The 18,179-nt window shown below is 47.6% G+C and overlaps 2 protein-coding genes across 2 annotated transcripts in view; one reads left to right on the top strand and one right to left on the bottom strand.

The window, feature by feature from the left end:
• The window catches only part of SLC36A1 (solute carrier family 36 (proton/amino acid symporter), member 1), a 176,366-nt gene that overhangs the window by 63,669 nt on the left and 94,518 nt on the right, over positions 1–18,179 (bottom strand). The gene's annotated exons all lie outside the window — the stretch shown is intronic.
• FAT2 (FAT atypical cadherin 2) overlaps positions 1–18,179 on the top strand; it is a 58,096-nt gene that overhangs the window by 18,152 nt on the left and 21,765 nt on the right. Inside the window, exons 2-9 of the mRNA XM_014543122.1 lie at positions 1,837–5,111; positions 6,830–7,144; positions 10,093–10,151; positions 11,489–11,800; positions 12,733–12,943; positions 14,770–14,909; positions 15,959–16,240; positions 17,329–17,539. Of these exons, the coding sequence (XP_014398608.1) occupies positions 1,856–5,111; positions 6,830–7,144; positions 10,093–10,151; positions 11,489–11,800; positions 12,733–12,943; positions 14,770–14,909; positions 15,959–16,240; positions 17,329–17,539 (4,786 nt within the window). The 5' untranslated portion in view covers positions 1,837–1,855. The remainder of the gene's footprint in view (positions 1–1,836; positions 5,112–6,829; positions 7,145–10,092; positions 10,152–11,488; positions 11,801–12,732; positions 12,944–14,769; positions 14,910–15,958; positions 16,241–17,328; positions 17,540–18,179) is intronic.

Here is an 18,179-nt window from a genome sequence, read left to right as displayed (position 1 = left end):
AAATAACTCAGGGGACCCTCCTGCTTGCAGGGGAATGTATCAGGGGTGAAGTGAGTATGGCTTTGGCCTCAGGCAGGCTCCAGGAGGTTGCAGTGGGATGTAAGGAGCGTAGGGGCAGGAGTGGTAGAGAACAGACAATGCTTTTTTTCTGTAACTGGCATTAGGACTCCAAGTGTAGAACCTGCCTCCATCCTGCCCTCCCTTTCCTGGGGTGCCCGGGCTTAGGGCACCACCAACAGGGTCTGAAGTGAGGAATGGTAGTAGAGAGGCCAGAGAACGGGCATATTCACATCCTTTTCTGTCACGGTTTTCAGATCCCGCATTAGGCCCCTTTTCCATTCCTGCCTCCATCCTGCCTCCCATCCTGGGATGGACTTGCAAAGGTCTGAAAGAACCTGCACCAAGTTCCCTCCCTCAAAAATCTGGAAAGAGGAGGATGCAAGACTTTCCCTTTCCCCCTTGCCCTGGAAGTTTAACTCTTCCTCGCCTTTGAAGAGCAGGCAGCTGGAAAAACAAGTTGTGCCTGTTTCATCCAGGAATGCGGGGCCCATCTGTCGGCAGCCACAGCGGCAGCCACAGCGCTCAGCTCCCATGAGCGGCAGGCACCAGCTTCTAGGAGGCCCCGTTTGGCAACCAACTCTGCCCTCCTCCCTGCCCTGTCCTGTCCTTCACCCATGAGCCTCACATCCTGACCCAGGCTTGAGTTCAGGGACAAGCCCTGTGGGGAATGCAAGGGAGAGAATAGGGACAGCAGCAAGTGTTTGAGGGGCGGAGCATTAGGTCAGTTCCATCTCACCTGGCCACCTGCCATATGACACGGGGCAAGACCTTACCCTGTCCAGGACTCTATTTCCCCAGCCGTGCATGAGGAGCAGGGTCAGAACTCCATCATCCCTAGGGTCCATGTCAGCTCTGACATCCCGGGCATTGAGGAGTTTTCTATGTTCAAGGTTACAAGGTGTGTCAGAGTCAGGTCCTCCTGTCCAGAGGGACCCGTGCTGGGACAGGGACAGGTGAGCTTGGGATAGGGCAAGCAGCCCTGGCCTGTGCTGCAAGGAGTTCCAGATCTGACTCTTGCTTTGCTTCTACCTTGCTGCGAGGCTCTGAGCAGTTCCTCTCCCTGGGAAACTTAGTTTCCTGTTACTAATCACAGCTAGTAAGTGAAAACCTACTATGTGTCAGGCACCCAATGAGGTAGATAATAATCTTATGCCCATTCTACAGAAGAGGAGATGGAGGCTCACAGAGATTAAGCAACCCGCCCAGGAAGGCTCCCAGCTAGTAAGCAGCGGAGCCAGGGCTGGTGGCCAGGCAGCCTGATGCCAGGCCCGTGACCCTGGCCGCTTGGCTTTCCTGCAGCCCTACACATGCTGACGGAGTTCCGTTTGACTGGAGGTTAGCCTCTGGAAGAGACAGATTGCTGAGCTGGTTGGAACTATTTTACCATCACTGGGGAGCCACTGAAGGTTTTGGGGAAAAGCAGAGAAGGGGTCAGGACTGTGTTGTATCGAGGTGCCCTCGAGATTTAAACTAGTCCGTTATTGTTATTTCTCAAATACAGGGTTTCTCTACCTTAGCACTATTGACATTTGGGGCCGGATCATTCCTTGTTGTGGGGAGCGGTGGGGGGGGGGGGGGTGTCTGTGCACTGTAGGATGTTGAGCAGCATCCCCAGCCTCTACCCACTGAATGCCATCAGCACCCCCAACTCCAAGCTGGGATAACTGAGAATATCTTCAGACAATATCCCCTGAGGGCCAAAATCACCCCCAGTTAGGAACTACAGCAGTGGAAACCATTTTCTTCCTAATGTGCACTTTTTTTTTTTTTGCTTAGGGCTTTGGGAGTTTCCACCATGATTATTGCCTCGCTGGGTTTTGTCGTTTTCTTGCTCCACTGCACAGCCTGTGACAAGCCCCTGGAAGGGATCATTTCCTCCTCCTCCTTGCGCTTCACACACACCCTTTATAATGCGACCATCTATGAGAACTCTGCTCCTAAGACCTACGTGGAGAGCTCCGTGAAAATGGGCATTTACATCGCTGACCCCCAGTGGGCAGTGAGGTACCGGATCATCTCCGGGGACGTGGCCAGTGTGTTTAAAACAGAAGAGTATGTGGTGGGCAACTTCTGCTTTCTGAGGATCAGGACGAAGAGCAGCAACACCGCCCTTCTGAACAGGGAGGTGCGAGACAGCTACACCCTCATCGTCCAAGCCACGGAGAAGACCTTGGAGTTCGAAGCTTTGACCCGTGTGGTGGTCCACATCCTGGACCAGAATGACCTGAAGCCCCTCTTCTCCCCACCTTCATACCGAGTCACCATCTCCGAGGATATGGCCCTCAAGAGCCCCATCTGCAAGGTGACCGCCACGGATGCTGATCTGGGCCAGAACGCCGAGTTCTATTATGCCTTTAACACAAGGTCGGAGATATTTGCCATCCATCCCACCAGCGGCGTGGTCACGTTGGCTGGGAAGCTCAACGTCACCTGGCGAGGGAAGTATGACCTCCAGGTGCTGGCCGTGGACCGCATGCGGAAAATCTCAGAGGGCAATGGGTTTGGCAATTTGGCTGCACTCGTCATCCATGTAGAACCTGCCCTCAGGAAGCCCCCGGCCATCACCTCTGTGGTGGTGGCCCCACCAGACAGCAGTGAGGGTGCCACCTATGCCACTGTAGCAGTAGATGCGAACAGCTCAGGGGAAGTGGACTCACTGGAAATTGTTGATGGTGACCCCGGGAAGTACTTCAAAGCCATCAAGTCTTACGCCCGGAGCAGTGAGTTCAGTCTGGTGTCCGTCAGAGACATCGACTGGTTGGAGCACCTCCATGGCTTCAACCTCAGCCTGCGGGCCAGGAGTGGGGGCAGTCCTTCTTTCTATTCCCAGATCAGGGGCTTTCACCTACCCCCTTCCAAACTGGCTTCCCTCAAATTTGAGAAGCCCATTTATAGAGTACAGCTTAGTGAGTTCTCCCCTCCTGGCAGCCGCGTAGTGATGGTGAAAGTAACCAGGGCCTTCCCCAACCTGCAGTATGTTCTAAAGCCATCCTCAGAGGGCACAGGGTTTAAACTCAATGCTCGCACCGGGCTCATCACCACCACAAAGCTCATGGACTTCCATGACCAAGCCCACTACCAGCTACACATCAAAACCTCCCCGGGTCTGGCCTCCACCACTGTGGTCATCGACATTGTGGACTGTAACAACCATGCCCCCGTCTTCCACAGGTTGTCTTATGCTGGCACCTTTGATGAGAACATCCCTCCGGGCACCAGTGTTTTGACTGTGACTGCCACCGACCGGGATCATGGAGAGAATGGCTATGTCACCTATTCCATTGCTCGTCCAAAAGATGTGCCCTTTTCTATTGACCCTTATCTGGGGATCATCTCCACTACCAAACCCATGGACTATGAGCTCATGAAAAGAATTTATACCTTCCAGATACGGGCATCAGATTGGGGGTCCCCATTTCGCCAAGAAAAGGAAGTATCTGTTTCTTTTATGCTCAATAACTTGAATGACAACAAACCTATGTTTGAGGAAGTCAACTGCACTGGGTCTCTCCGGGAAGACTGGCCAGTAGGGAGACCAGTGACGGCTGTGTCAGCTATCGATGTGGATGAGCTTCAGAACCTCAAATATGAGTTTGTGTCAGGCAACGAGCTAGAGTATTTTTATCTAAATCATTCTTCTGGAGTGATATCCCTCAAACGCTCTTTTATGTATCATACTTCTAGTCAACCCATCAGTTATTCCCTGAAAATTACAGCCTCAGATGGGAAATACTATGCCTCGCCCACAACTTTGAATCTTACTATAGTGAGGGACCCCCGTCTCGAGGTTCCTATAACATGTGAGAAAACAGGGGTACTGACACGATTCACAAAGACCATCCTCCACTCTGTTGGGCTCCCGAACCAGGATTCCGATGATGAGGACTTTACTTCCTTAAGTGCATATCAGATCAATCATCATGCCCCACAGTTTGAGGACCACTTCCCGCAGTCCATTGACATCCTTGAGCGTGTTCCTCTCAACACCACCCTGGCCCGCCTGGCAGCCACTGACCCTGATACTGGTTTTAACGGCAAACTGGTCTATGTGATTGCAGATGGCAATGAAGAGGGCTGCTTTGACATTGAGCTAGAGACAGGGCTGCTTACTGTAGCTGCCCCCTTGGACTATGAAGCCACCAGTTTCTACATTCTCAATGTCACCGTGTATGACCTGGGCATGCCCCGGAAGTCCTCCTGGAAGCTGCTGACAGTGCATGTGAAAGACTGCAATGACAATGCACCCCGATTTCCTCCTGGTGGATACCAGATAACCATCTCAGAGGACACAGGAGTTGGAACCACAATTGCAGAGCTGAAAGCAAAAGACGCTGACTCGGATGACAATGGGAGGGTTCGCTACACCCTGCTAAGCCCCACAGAGAAGTTCTCCCTCCATCCCCTCACTGGGGAACTGGTTGTCACAGGGCACCTGGACAGGGAATCAGAACCTCAGTATATACTCAAGGTGGAGGCCAGGGATCAGCCCAGGAAGGGCCACCAGCTCTTCTCTGTCACTGACCTTACCATCACATTGGAAGATGTCAATGACAACTCCCCCCAGTGCGTCACAGAACTCAGCAGCCTGAAGGTCCCGGAGGACCTGCCCCCAGGAACTATCCTAACATTTCTGGATGCCTTTGACCCTGACCTGGGCCCAGCGGGAGAAGTGCAACATGTCCTGTTAAATGATGCCCATGGGACCTTCCACGTGGACGTGATGACAGGTGCCCTCACTCTGGAGAAAGAGCTGGACTTTGAGAGGAGGGCTGGGTATAACCTGAGCCTGTGGGCCAGTGACAACGGGAAGCCCCTGGCTCGCAGGACCCTCTGCCACGTGGAGGTGATAGTCCTGGATGTAAATGAGAATCTCCACCCTCCCCGCTTTGACTCCTTTGTGCACGAGGGCCAGGTACAGGAGAACAGCCCCCCGGGAACCCAGGTGATCGTGGTGACTGCCCACGATGATGACAGTGGCTTGGATGGGGAGCTCCAGTACTTCCTGCGGGACGGCACCAGTCTTACAGCCTTTAGCATCAACCAAGACACAGGTACCGGGCGTAGGGCAGGATGGGAGTGCCAGGTGCTGGGAGAGGATGGGGCTAAGGTAAACCAGGATCTGTCCTGAGCCATCCGGTCAGACTGCAGGCGAAAAGGAAAAGCTATAAATAGGAACTCTCCTTCCTGTCCCTTTCATTTGATGTTTAATCTATTTTTATCATACTGGGGCTACATATATATATATACATGCATATGTGTGTGCATCCATTTAAGTCGAATTAACCATATCACTAGCATCTGTATATGTATGTATATATATACTCACACATACACACATACAAACATACATTACATATATTTGCTTATAAAAGGAATACATCATGATTATCCATCTTATATATAATTTAAAAATGAATGTTTCTCTGTGACCCATCTCCCCAGATACAATGTTTATTAACAATTTGGTCTATAATCTTCTAAAGTTTTCTTCTTTGTATCTGGGATATTATCACCGTTCATGTCATTATTATGAAAACATAATAGACACTAATTCTGGAACTTATTTTTTTTCATGTAACATAACTCCAGGATATCTTATATGTTAGTACATATAAATCTTGTCATTCCTTCTGAATGACTGCATTTTATCCTATCGTATAGGTGTAACATCCTTGTTCATATACTTTTACTCATATGCATTAGTGTCTATAGGAAAATCCATTAAAAATGCAGTTGTTGGGGCAAAAGATAATGCATATTTTCAATGTGAATAGATATTTCCAAATTGCCCTCCACAAAATGTGGAACCAACTTATTTATCCCTTTCAAGCTTCATAGAAAATAAGTGCTATTCAGCAAACATTTACTGAGCACCCTCTACTTGTGAGGCCCCGCATAGACTCCTTGGGGGAGATCCCTGGTAATTAAAGGTAGGTCACTGCCCTCAAGGACTTTACAATCTGATGGGTGATGTATTTCCAGGGTAAAGGGCAGGGTGATGTGGTGGAAAGAGCATTAGACTGAGAGTCAGTTCAAACCCAGCTCTCCCACCTATTGCTACATAATCTTGGTCAAGTCATGCTCCTTCTTTGGGCCTTAGTTTCCCCATCCGTCAAAGGAATAGGTTCCTTCATCTCTGACATGCTATGACTGTGAACAGGGATGGGGAGCTCCCTCCCATTGGCCCTTCCAGCTGAATGTGAGCCATGAGAACTCAGGGTGCAAGCCTCTTTTGCTCACTGGTGGACTCCCAACCTCTAGAACAGTGCAGGCCCAGAGCAAGCAATTTGTGGAGCTACGTCTTTAAAATCATGAAGATACTGCAAAGGGGAACAGCATTTATTTATCAAAGTCCTAACCCTTAAATTGTATCTATAATACTTGAAAATTGAAGGAACCAGTTTGAGGACAACTGTAAGGAAATCCCTTCGAGAATGTGAAATAAAGCAAACAATAGGCCTTGGGTTGAAGTGGCCAGGAGAAAGTAGGTCAACTACCACCGTTTTCTGGAAACCTGCAGATGCCCATGTGCCAGAGTCCTGGGCTATTTTAGCAGAGAAAGGCTCTGAGAGGTTCAACAGTAAGGATATGGATTTCCCCGTGTTTAACTCAGCAGCTCCCACACCATATTGCCAACAGTTTCCTTTTCTCATGGAATATCTATTAGTTTCCTTTCCAGAGAACTGTTTGGGGAGTGTCAGGTAAGATGATTTCTCAAGCTACTTTGAGCTCTAAAATATTTTGGGGTTTGGCAATCGACTGTCCCTAGGAATGATTCAGACCCTGGCAACCCTGGACCGAGAATTCGTGTCCTGCTACTGGCTGACGGTGCTGGCAGTGGATCGGGGTTCCGTACCCCTCTCTGCTGTAACTGAAGTCTACATCGAGGTTACGGATGTCAACGACAACCCGCCCCGGATGTCCAGACCCGTGTTTTACCCCTCCGTCCAGGAGGATGCGCCCTTGCACACTTCTGTGCTTCAGCTGGATGCCTGGGACCCCGACTCCAGCTCCAAAGGGAAGCTGACCTTCAACATCACCAGTGGGAACCACATGGGATTCTTTGCTATTCACCCTCTCACAGGTAAGGACCTCAGAAATCTGGTGAATGGGATTCCTTAACGCAGTGCTTTCGAAAGTGTGGTCCTGGACCAGCATAGTCAGCATCACCTATGAACTTGTTAGAAATTCATATTCTCAGGTCCCATCTTAGACTTACTGAATCAGAACTCAGGGTGGGACCCAGGAATCTGTATTGTAACAAGATATCCAGGGGATTCCGATGGGTGGTAAAATTGAGAACCACTGCTCTACAAAGTCCGTCTCTATGGGAAAATAAGATATGAAAGCTTTCTTTCTTTGGAGCCTAGGGATGTTAGCAGGTTGCCTGGTGACTCCAGAGTCACAAGCCACAGGTTGAATTTCCTAACCCTAGTTCCAAACCGATCTCGAGCCTGCCCACAGAGTGGGGGCAATAGAGACCCACTTTAGCAGAGTCAACCATCTCACAAATACCTATCCCAAGCCCAAGGCCCTCTGGGGCAAGGATGGTGTGAGGTTTAGGGGATGCAGAGGTCACCAGCTGGCAGCAGTGAGCCAGATGGAGCCCACACAGGGGTTTTGTGTGGCTTGCACAAGCTTTAAACAATGAATTTTCAAATTGTTTTGGAAATTGGGAAATTCCACAAAACATTCCAGGTTTCTGGTTGTCACTAAAAGATCTGGTAACACTGTCCCCCCTTGTCCCCCATTGCTCAGGACCACAATTGCCTAGAGGTGACAGTAGCTCCCTAGGTAGAGCAGGTGCATGTCCTCTGGTCCCCACAGTCCCCTCATTCCCCATTGTGTTATTGCCAGCCTGCTTCCCACATTTCTGCTACCTGCCTGGCTCCTGTTGGAATCTGAGAGCCAGTCCCCACTGCAGATACTTCTCCAGGGCCACATCTTCCTCTTAGAGGATGAACAACAACCCGATTGCAGAGAAGGCTGAGATTCTCTCCTCTGAACCTAGGATTCTATTCTCCAGAGCTAACAACTCACCCTGGCGAGACTGGAGGAGGGGGAAAGAGAGAAAGTTAGCAGACAGCCTCCCCATCCTTAAGACACGGAAACCAGGAAAAGCATGAGCCTGGGGGTCCTGGGGCAGACAGCGGGTGGGGGATACACGTGTCTACTTGCACAGTGGCATTTGCTGGAACCTTTCCTGTTAACCTTTGACCTCGGGGAATGGATTCGTCTTCCTAGAAAGATGCTTTCAGCCTAGAAAACAGGCCTAGCTGGCTCTCTACCTGGTTCCACCCTTCCCTCCCTTTTCAGAAGAGGGAAGAGATCTCTCACCTAAGGCATTAGCTTCTCAGTGTCTCCAAATCCCTATTCTGTTTACTGTCAATAGTTCCCTGGCATGGGGTCTGGCAAAATGCCCCCGAGGGCAGAGATGTTCTTAGTCTTCCTGCAGTTGAGGAAGACATTTTTTACCAGAATAAACATCTAAAAATAAAATAATCAGCAATGAGCTTCCAACCCAGCTTTCTTAACACCACCACGCTATTGTTCTGCTTCCCTGCTTGGATCCCATGGATGGTGTCCCTATGCCCTTAAGTTAAAGCCAGATCCTGCCGTGTCCCACAAACTGGTGCCTGACATGGCCCCTGCGCACCTTTCTGGCTCTGTCTGGCCTCTCTCACCCTGCCACTCTCTGAGTCGAGCCACATGGCCAGCTTCAGTCCATACCATTTCCTGGCACCGAGCCTTTGCCCATGCTGTTCCAAGCCACGAGTCTCTTCCTCTCCTTTTTGTTTTGTGTTTTTTTTTAAAATATATTTTTATTGAGTTTATTTATTTTAGAGAGGAAGGGAGAGGGAGAGAGAGATAGAAACATCAATGATGAGAGAGAATCATTGATCAGCTGCCTCCTGCACGCCCCACACTGGGGATCGAGCCTGCAACCCAGGCATGTGCCCTGACCGGGAATTGAACCCGTGACCTCCAGGTTCATAGTTCAATGCTCCACCACTGAGCCACGCTGGCAGGGCTCTTCCTCTCCTTTTGTCTGGCTAACTCCTGCTCTTCTTTCAGGTCCAGCCCAGCTGTGCTTTCCTTAGAGAAGTTTTTCCTGACACTATAATATACCTCTCAGCACCATCTACTTGCCTCCTTTTTAAAAGCATTTATCACATAGAACATTATATTCATTTGTGTGATTATTCCATTAATTTATTCATGTCTTTTACTAGACTTTAAAGGCTTTCTAGAAAAGGACTGTTGATCGTTTTTGCCCACTATACCATCTTCAGTGCCTGGCACACAGTAAAACCTCAATAAATAACTGAGAAGTGAATGAATGAACCTCTGCCAGTATCCACAATCTTTTGTTAAGCCCAAGATTCATTCATTTATTCGGCAAAGGTTAAAGATGTTTGCCCTCACGAGGCATTTAAACCATGTGCTGTGGCGAGATGTGAAGAAAAACACAACACAATTTTAGGCCTTGAGAAATTCAGTCCATCAGAAGTATGAAGATCACATATAAAAAACTATAGAGCCAGTGCAAACGAGCACATGCTAGTGTATGTGTAGGCATGATGCTGTGACTGTTCAGAGGAGAGGAAGCTGTACCAGGGTCATGGGAAGAGCTGAATAATACAATAGGAACAGAGGAGTAAAAAGCTACCACTTTGAATAGCTGGTAAGGGAGGTCTCTTTTAAATCAAAGCAGACCTACTTGTTGGAGTCAGTGGATCAGCCGAAAACATTCAGAGATCCTTGTTGTAACTCCTGACAAGCTGCCTTTTTTACGCAACAAAATATTGTGCACAGCAGCCTCCTCATGGTGAAAGGGGGATGTCGGTGTATTCTCCTGCTTCCTCCCTTGCCCTTCTCTTCCTCTAGAGTTCCATTTCCTCTTAAAGTTCTCGTTCTCCAAATACCAGAATTCTGATCAAGGATTTGAATGTAACCCTCCAACTTACCCCCAGTGAAGTGGCCCTGGGAGCCCTGGGAGCTCAGGTCTCCCTCCTACCATCTCTCCCCCAGGTCTGCTGTCCACGGCCCGGCAGCTGGACCGAGAGACCAAGGATGAACACATCCTGGAGGTGAGTAATGGTGGTGAACCCACTCACTGGATTTGAAACCTCCTGAAGGATGCCAGGCTGGAGCCCAGCCAGGCCTTGGGGCATGTGCAGATCTCCAAGCACTGTGGCTGAGGAGGGTGCTAGGCTCAGGGAGGAGTTGCTTCTTAAGCTGGGTCTTGCTGTGGTTGGTGGTGAAGACTCTGAGAGTCTCTGCTGGCTCGTTAGCACTGTGAAGGGAAAGAACCTGAAACCATGTCCAGGCTGGACAGGAAGCACTGATTGATTAGTAATGCCTGTCGTGAGTGCAGGAAGAGGGAGCAGTTGCACATGTGCTATGCACATTAGTCTGGTTTCCAGCAGATCCCTATGATCCAGAGAGAGGGTCACCCAAGGTTAAACACCAGGTCAGTAACAGGTCCAGGATAAAAACCAGACCTTTCTAAAATCCCATGAGTGTCACTATCTGGTGCCCATTTCAACTAGAGGCGTCGATCTTGACCTAGTCAGAATTCAATCAAAGGACTCCAGCTATGCCCCTCCTGAGCTATCCATACCAATGAATAGGCACCTCTCTGCTAGTCTTAAAGACATCAGTTGTGAGGGACACATACTCCTCAACAAAACCGAAATAAACTTGCCTCTGTGCTCCCAGGCTCTGCACATACCTTTGTAAGAAACAGGTGTTAGCAGCAGCTAACTGGCCTTCTAGAGACTGGAGCACTCTCCAGAGTCCAAGAAAGGCATTTATCTTTAAACAGCAATGTATTTTTAAAAATGGGAACTATTTAGAGTAGAAATGTCCTGTCTCATACCCTCGGGGTCACTGATACATGGGACCATCTGCCCCTTCAAGAAATACTCCCTGGTTCTAAAATTGTCTGTCTTTTCTCTAATTCTGGATTTCATTTCATGCATCGAGCTGCCTGTCTGACTCAAAAGGTACCACCCACTCCTTCATAAACATCTTTTCATTTGTTTCTTCTATCCTCTAGTAGCTTGAAGACACTGGAGAACAAAGCTTATGAGAATTATGAGCAAATAAAAAGTCAGTGGACTCTGAGAAATGGCCCACGGGCCTCCTGAGAAAGGGCACTGTCTATTTTTTTAGAGCCTCTGTGACTTTGTCTTCTTCCAGTTCTTTCTGGTTCTTTCTCTGTTACTGCTGGCTTCCCTGTGGGTGAGGTTGCCAGAGAGCTGGGTTCCAAGTAGGTGAGGTTGGGATAATAAAAGTCACATGCATACTCTGAAGAACAGACTGATGTTTCCAGGCTGTTGAAAGCAGGGGTAGTGGTTGCAGTGGGTGGCAACACATATTTCCTGCTTTGTATTTGGCAACTCATGCTGGATTCTGTCCCCAGGTGACTGTGCTGGACAACGGGGAGCCCTCCCTAAGGTCCACCTCCAGGGTGGTGGTATGCATCTCGGACGTCAATGACAATGCCCCTGTGTTCTCCCACAAGCTCTTCAATGTCCGCCTTCCAGAGAGGCTGAGCCCGGTGACCCCTGGGCCTGTGTACAGGCTCGTGGCTTCAGACCTGGATGAGGGTCTCAATGGCAGGGTCACCTACAGTATTGAGGAGAGTGACAAGGAGGGCTTTAGCATCCACCCGGTCACGGGCATGGTGTCATCCAGCAACACCTTCGCTGCCGGAGAATACAACATCCTAACGGTGAGGGGGCACGGAGGCCTTGGAGGGGTGTGATATTGCCGGTTAGGGATTTTCTCGGATACAGGAGGAGGGAGGCAGCCACCAGGCCTGATGAAGATGCTACTCCCAGAGAGACTGGGAACCCCAACATCAGCCAAAGGGTCAGAATTCTGGGCCTTTCTCTTTGAGGGCAATAAGGTCCTATTCTTAGAGATAAAGATTTTGGTGAGAGTAGCAGGGACTTTGGAATCAAGATAAGCCTGAGTTCTAATCCTAGCTCTTCCATTTTACACCTCTGTGGCCTTGTACAAGTCATTTAACCCCTTTGAGCTTTTGTTTTATCATCTGTAAAATGGGGCTAAGAACACTTTCCTTGTAGGAAGCCAATATAGCAAGTGGTTAGGGCATGGGATCTCATGTCAGACAGCCTAAATCCACCCCAGCCTCACTGCCGGCCAGGCAGAAAACCCCAGGCTGTATATTCACCATGCTGAGCCCCAGTTTCCTCCTGCAAAAGTGAGGTGAGAATGGTGCCTCTCTCAGGGCTGTCATGTGTATTAAATTAGATATGGCACATATGGCTCTTAGAGCAGGGCCTGACAATCGTGAAAGCTCATAAATTCTAGTTTATTATGTTTACAGTTGATGGGAGGGCAAAGGGTCCATGTGTGTAAAGTCTGGTTTAGGAACCAGCACATAGTAAGTGTTATTTTGTCACTACTCATGAGGTTCTTGGACACAGGTTCTATGTTCTGTTCACCACTGTGCCTGCGACCACTAGCATGTACCTGCTTACAGTAAGCCCTCCACTGTGTGTTGAATGAGTAGACGAGAGGCCAGCTCAGTCAGTCACAGGGCACTCTGTTTCTTGGATGGTCACCTGGATCTTATTGTTTCTTGGATCTTCTGGCCCTACAGACAAAGCCTCACTCTCAGTTTTGGCCTCTTTTCAGATCCAGGCAACAGACAGTGGGCAGCCACCACTCTCGGCCAGTGTCCGGCTACACATCGAGTGGATCCCCCAGCCTCGGCCCTCCTCCATCCCACTGGCCTTTGACGAGCCCCACTACAGCTTTACAGTCATGGAGACAGACCCCGTGAATCACATGGTGGGGGTCATCAGTGTCGAGGGCCGACCGGGCCTCTTCTGGTTCAACATCTCAGGTGAGCTCCCCCTTCCTTATAGACTATCCCTAGTTCTCAAAGTATGATCCTTCTGAGTCCTCTCAAGGTCATGCTCCGTGGAAGCCCCTTTTTGGGCCACAGGTGGTTCTCTGGGGCAGTGAGCAGTAGGGGCACCACTTGTGCCAAACTTCCACACCAGGTAGTTCTCAGGTAGAATCTCCTGGTCTCACTGGTAAACACAGCCAGAGTTGGACAGTGCCTCAGCTACCCCAAGTGCCTGGGAGATCTAAAAGGGTGGTCCAGAGAGACCCAGCGGAGAAAGCACAAGTTTTATGTTTCTTCTTCTGCCTCCATGTGAAAAGCAGCGCTAACTTCATTGACCATGGGCCTGAGGCCAGCTATATGTTCTGGTCCCAGCTATATGTTCTATCCTCAAGATCAGGGCAAAGTGTCCATTCTTATTGTAGGAGATACGTGGGTCCAAGCTCTGATGGCCTGCTCTGAAACTCCTTTCTATCCTTAATCCAAGATTTTAAAAAAACATCAGTGGTAGACACTAGGGGTTAGGGGAGGCTGGGAGAATGTCAAGGGGGGGCGGGGGAGGAAAGGAGACATATATACTCTATCCTTCTCCCTTCCTCTCTGTAAAAAATCAATGAAATATATTTCTTTTTTAAAAAAAAGGAGACATATATAATACTCTTTGTAATACTTTAAGCAATAAAACAAAATTTAAAAAAACACACACACACACAAAACATCAGTGGGGCGGGGGCAGGAGGCACAGACCCCTTTGGGCATCTGATGAATGCTTGGGACCCTCTTCCCAGAAAGTTGCACACACAAACATAGATTTACATACAAATTTCGTGGTTTCATAGATTCTCTGAAACCCAGTGGGGATTCCAGGTTAAGAACCTGTAATCTAAGAGTTTCAGCACAGCACAAACCATGGATTCCTATTACAGTTTCCCAGCCTGGTTCAGAGATTGGATGTGCACTTGTCTTATGCTTTTGGCCTCCTGCAATTACTTCCAGTTCTGATTCACTGCTCTTTTTCATTGTTTGGTTTTCTTTCTTTTATACAAAATGAATATATGTACTCTAAAGACCATTGAGAAAATACAAATGAATGCAGAGCAGAGAATAAAAATCACCTAAACTCTCACCAATCAGAAGCTAATCCACTGTTACAATTTTGATGTGTTTTGTTCTGGTCATTTTTCTACACAGACACACACACACTCAGGGTTATATTAAAATATTGCTTTCTAAGTTTAAAAAATGTAGGATGAACATATTTCCATGTAACTAAACAGATCTCTATTTAGTAGACATTTAAATAGCCGCATGCTAATTCTATAGATGCTTAGAATTAATTGAATCAATTCCCTCCTGATGACTAGAGTTATTTTCATTTTTTCCTGGGCATAGGCATCTTTCGGCCATGCAAACTGCCTGGAAGCCATGAAGTAGAGCTCCATTACTCTTGCATGTTTCAATCCTAGTTGCAGAATATGTTCTGTGAATAATTTTGGTCTTCCTCTGGGACTCTTCAGTTCACATAAGTTTACCTTTTTCCATATCATTACTTGGATCTTGATAAAAATTTGACAATAATTTAACAAGATAAATGACAGCTTTTTGGACTCCTGGGGAATAAACTCCAGCCTGTCACCCAGATATAGCACTGTTTCTGAACAGTCTTAAACCCCTGGTACAGTTTCTTCCTTGAATGCCTATAGTCCCTCCAGCCAAGGTTGGCACCTACTCCCAACTCCTCTAAATCTGCAGTCAAATCCCATGTCGTCCTTCTGCTGCCTAAGTCACTGAGGTTGTGTGCTTCCCACCCACTCGCACTCCAGGTGGGGACAAAGACATGGACTTTGACATTGAGAAGACCACGGGCAGCATCATCATCGCCAAGCCTCTCGACACGAGGAAGAGGTCGAGCTATAATTTGACTGTGGAGGTGACCGATGGGTTCCACACCATTGCCACCCAGGTTAGAAGCTTCAGTTGGGAACTCTCAAGTTGAGAGGAGATAGGAGTCCTTCTTAGTTGGGATGAAACTACAAATGGCTTTACCTCAAAGAATGCTAAATTGGAGTCAAGGTTCTGCATCCCAGTCTTATCTGACACACATCCTACTTCTGTATGTGAAGGATCTTGGAAGGATCCTTCTTCCCACTGTGGATCTCTGTATATTAAGGGGTTTGTCTAAATTAGTAGTTTTTGTTGTTGTTTCTTTAATATATACTTTTTAAAAAAAATTTTATTTCAGAGAGGAAGGGAGAGGGAGAGAAAGATAGAAACACCAATGAGAGAGAAATCCCAGTCTTATCTGACACACATCCTACTTCTGTATGTGAAGGATCTTGGAAGGATCCTTCTTCCCACTGTGGATCTCTGTATATTAAGGGGTTTGTCTAAATTAGTAGTTTTTGTTGTTGTTTCTTTAATATATACTTTTTAAAAAAAATTTTATTTCAGAGAGGAAGGGAGAGGGAGAGAAAGATAGAAACACCAATGATGAGAGAGAATCATTGATCAGCTGCCTCCTGCACACTGCCCACTGGGGATCAAGCCCACAACCCAGGCATGTGCCCTGACCCAGAATTGAATCGTGACCTCCTGGTTCATAGGTAGATGCTCAACCACAGAGCCACACCGGCCGGGCTAAATTAGTAGTTTTTAATTGAAGATAGAGGGCCATGGGGCTACCATGGGCATGAGGAATGATAGCCAAGTAAGTGGGGCTCTGGATTTCTACTTTGGCTTCAGCCAGAATTTTATCTGTTTCATATATTGAGATTGCACATGAAATTTCATTTAAAGAAAAGACCCTGTAAAAAAAATTGTTTTTGAAAACCACTAGATTGCATGTTACCTGAAAGATTTATGACTTTGAAATGTTATCATTTATTCAACATTCTTAAGTACTGTGTACCAGGCATGGTGCTGGGCACAGATGATATGGTGGGGAACCAGGCAGATATGGCCCCTGACTTTAGGGATCTTACAGTCTATCTTCTGTCTCACTCTCCTCCCTAGGTCTACATTGTCACGATTGCCAACATTAACCACCATAGGCCCCAGTTTCTGGAAGCTCATTATGAGGTCAGAGTTCCCCAAGACACACTGCCTGGGGTTGAGCTCCTCCGAGTCCAGGCCACAGATCAAGACAAAGGCAAGGGCCTCATCTACACCATACATGGCAGCCAAGACCCAGAGAGTGCCAGCCTCTTCCAGCTGGACCCAAGCAGTGGTGTCCTGGTAACTGTGGGGAAATTGGACCTGAGCTCAGGGCCCTCACAGCACATGCTGACAGTTATGGTGAGTTAACTGAAAAAATCAGGTAAAAAATCTACTTGCATAAAGATGTGTGGGGGTGGAGGCTTGGGGGCATGCTGAAAGTTCCCTTTCCCCCTGATGGGCCAGGTGTACTGATGCTCATAATGATAATCCATGAGATGAGTTGTGACATTTCACAGCCTGCCAGAAGTATCTTCCATAAAGGATGCCTGGGAGTGAAGAAAGAGATGGGACAACTGCCAAGAAAACTCCTGCAATCTTAGACTTGCTCCAAATATCCCCTGACAGTTCTCTTCCTGTTCCATGAACTGCATGACCACAATGTGGATTTATATAGTGTCAGAGCTGGGAGGGACCCAGAGACCCTCTCACCTAGAGCAAACACTAGGGTGAGGTGACCCAATTATATAGGGCACAAAACTTAAGGAGGACTCACTCTCAGGGTCTTTTGTCTGCCCTTTTATGACCCTGAGAGTCAGTGTCTCCTTATATTTATGCCCTAGTTGTCTCACTTGCCTCACTCTAGTCCAAGCCCTGATCCTACCATTTCTCTTATACCTGAGGTCCACAGAGGAAGAGAGATGTGCTCACCATCATATAGTTCTTTCTGATGGAACCAAAACTAGAGTCCAGCCTTCCTGATTTGAGGTTCAGGGTTCTTATATGTTAGTATATCATTCTCTGGGCATATTAATATATATTAAAGGCACTGAGAAGTCCTGCAGTAAAGAAAACTTCAACTTCATTTAATTTAGTGCTCCCTAAATTTACTTAACCATAGATTTTTTTTCCACCCCTGCACAACATGTTAACAACTTGAAAAACTAATATTCTCTGAGACCTAATTTGGCAAATACTGTTTCTCTGGTAATTTCTGCCTTTCTCCTAAAGTAAGATTATCCATTAAAATGTCTAAGCCTAATAATCAATAATCAATAATTAATAAACTTATTTTAAAAGAAAAAAGAGCATAAATGGGAAAAAATTGAAAGGAACAGAGCTACAATTGGATGTATTTTTCATTGGCATTCTATTTTATTGACCTTAATCTAACCAAGCCTCTTCCCATTCCATTTGCTACTCACCCCATTACCTCCTCGGGCCCATAGGTCCGAGACCAGGAGATGCCAATCAGGAGGAACTTTGTGTGGGTGTCTATTCATGTGGAAGATGGAAACCGCCACCCACCCCGCTTCACCCAGCTCCACTATGAGGCAAGTGTTCCTGACACCACAGTCCCAGGCACAGAGCTGCTCCAAGTCCGAGCCATGGATGGTGACCGGGGAGCCAACGCTGAGGTCCACTACTCCCTTCTGAAAGGTGAGAGGCCTGGCTATAAGTCCAGAAGGGGGTAGGGTTTTGGTAATAAGGAGAAGCACCATGGGCATGAATTTGGAATTTACTCAAGGGCCAAGCTCTCTAAATTTTGGCAAGCTATCACTCTAGAGCAGGGGTGGGAACATCCGGCCTGCAGGCCATATAAAGCCTGCAAGATGATTTGTTCTGTCCCTGTGAAGGCAACCCAGGCAAGATGCGAAATTCAATAAATCTAGGAGCTTTTTTCATAGCAACATAAATTTATATTAAGTGAATTATATTAAGTGAATGATGTCATAAATATCCAAATGGCCCTTGGCAGAAAATAAGTTCCACACCCCTGCTCTAGAGCAGCGGTCACCAACTGGTGGTCTGCGGACCACTGGTGGTCCATGAGGTCCAAAAGGTTGGCGACCGCTGCTCTAGAGCATTCCCTAGAACTATAGTGACCTAAGATAATGTACTTTCAAAGATGGTAAGAACAACAACTAAGGGACTACTGGTGTTACAAGAGAATTTGCACATCTACACTAATAAAAGAGAAACATGGTAATTGGCGTACGACCGCTACCCTTCCCATTGGCTAATCAGCATATCCTTATGCAAATTAACTGTCAGCCAAGATGGCAGCCGGCAGCCATGC

Source organism: Myotis brandtii, unplaced genomic scaffold (assembly GCF_000412655.1).
Source record: "Myotis brandtii unplaced genomic scaffold, ASM41265v1 scaffold32, whole genome shotgun sequence".
Taxonomy (NCBI): domain Eukaryota; kingdom Metazoa; phylum Chordata; class Mammalia; order Chiroptera; family Vespertilionidae; genus Myotis; species Myotis brandtii.
The sequence above is the reverse complement of the archived record's forward strand: the minus strand, read 5'-3'. Positions and strand labels throughout refer to the sequence as shown.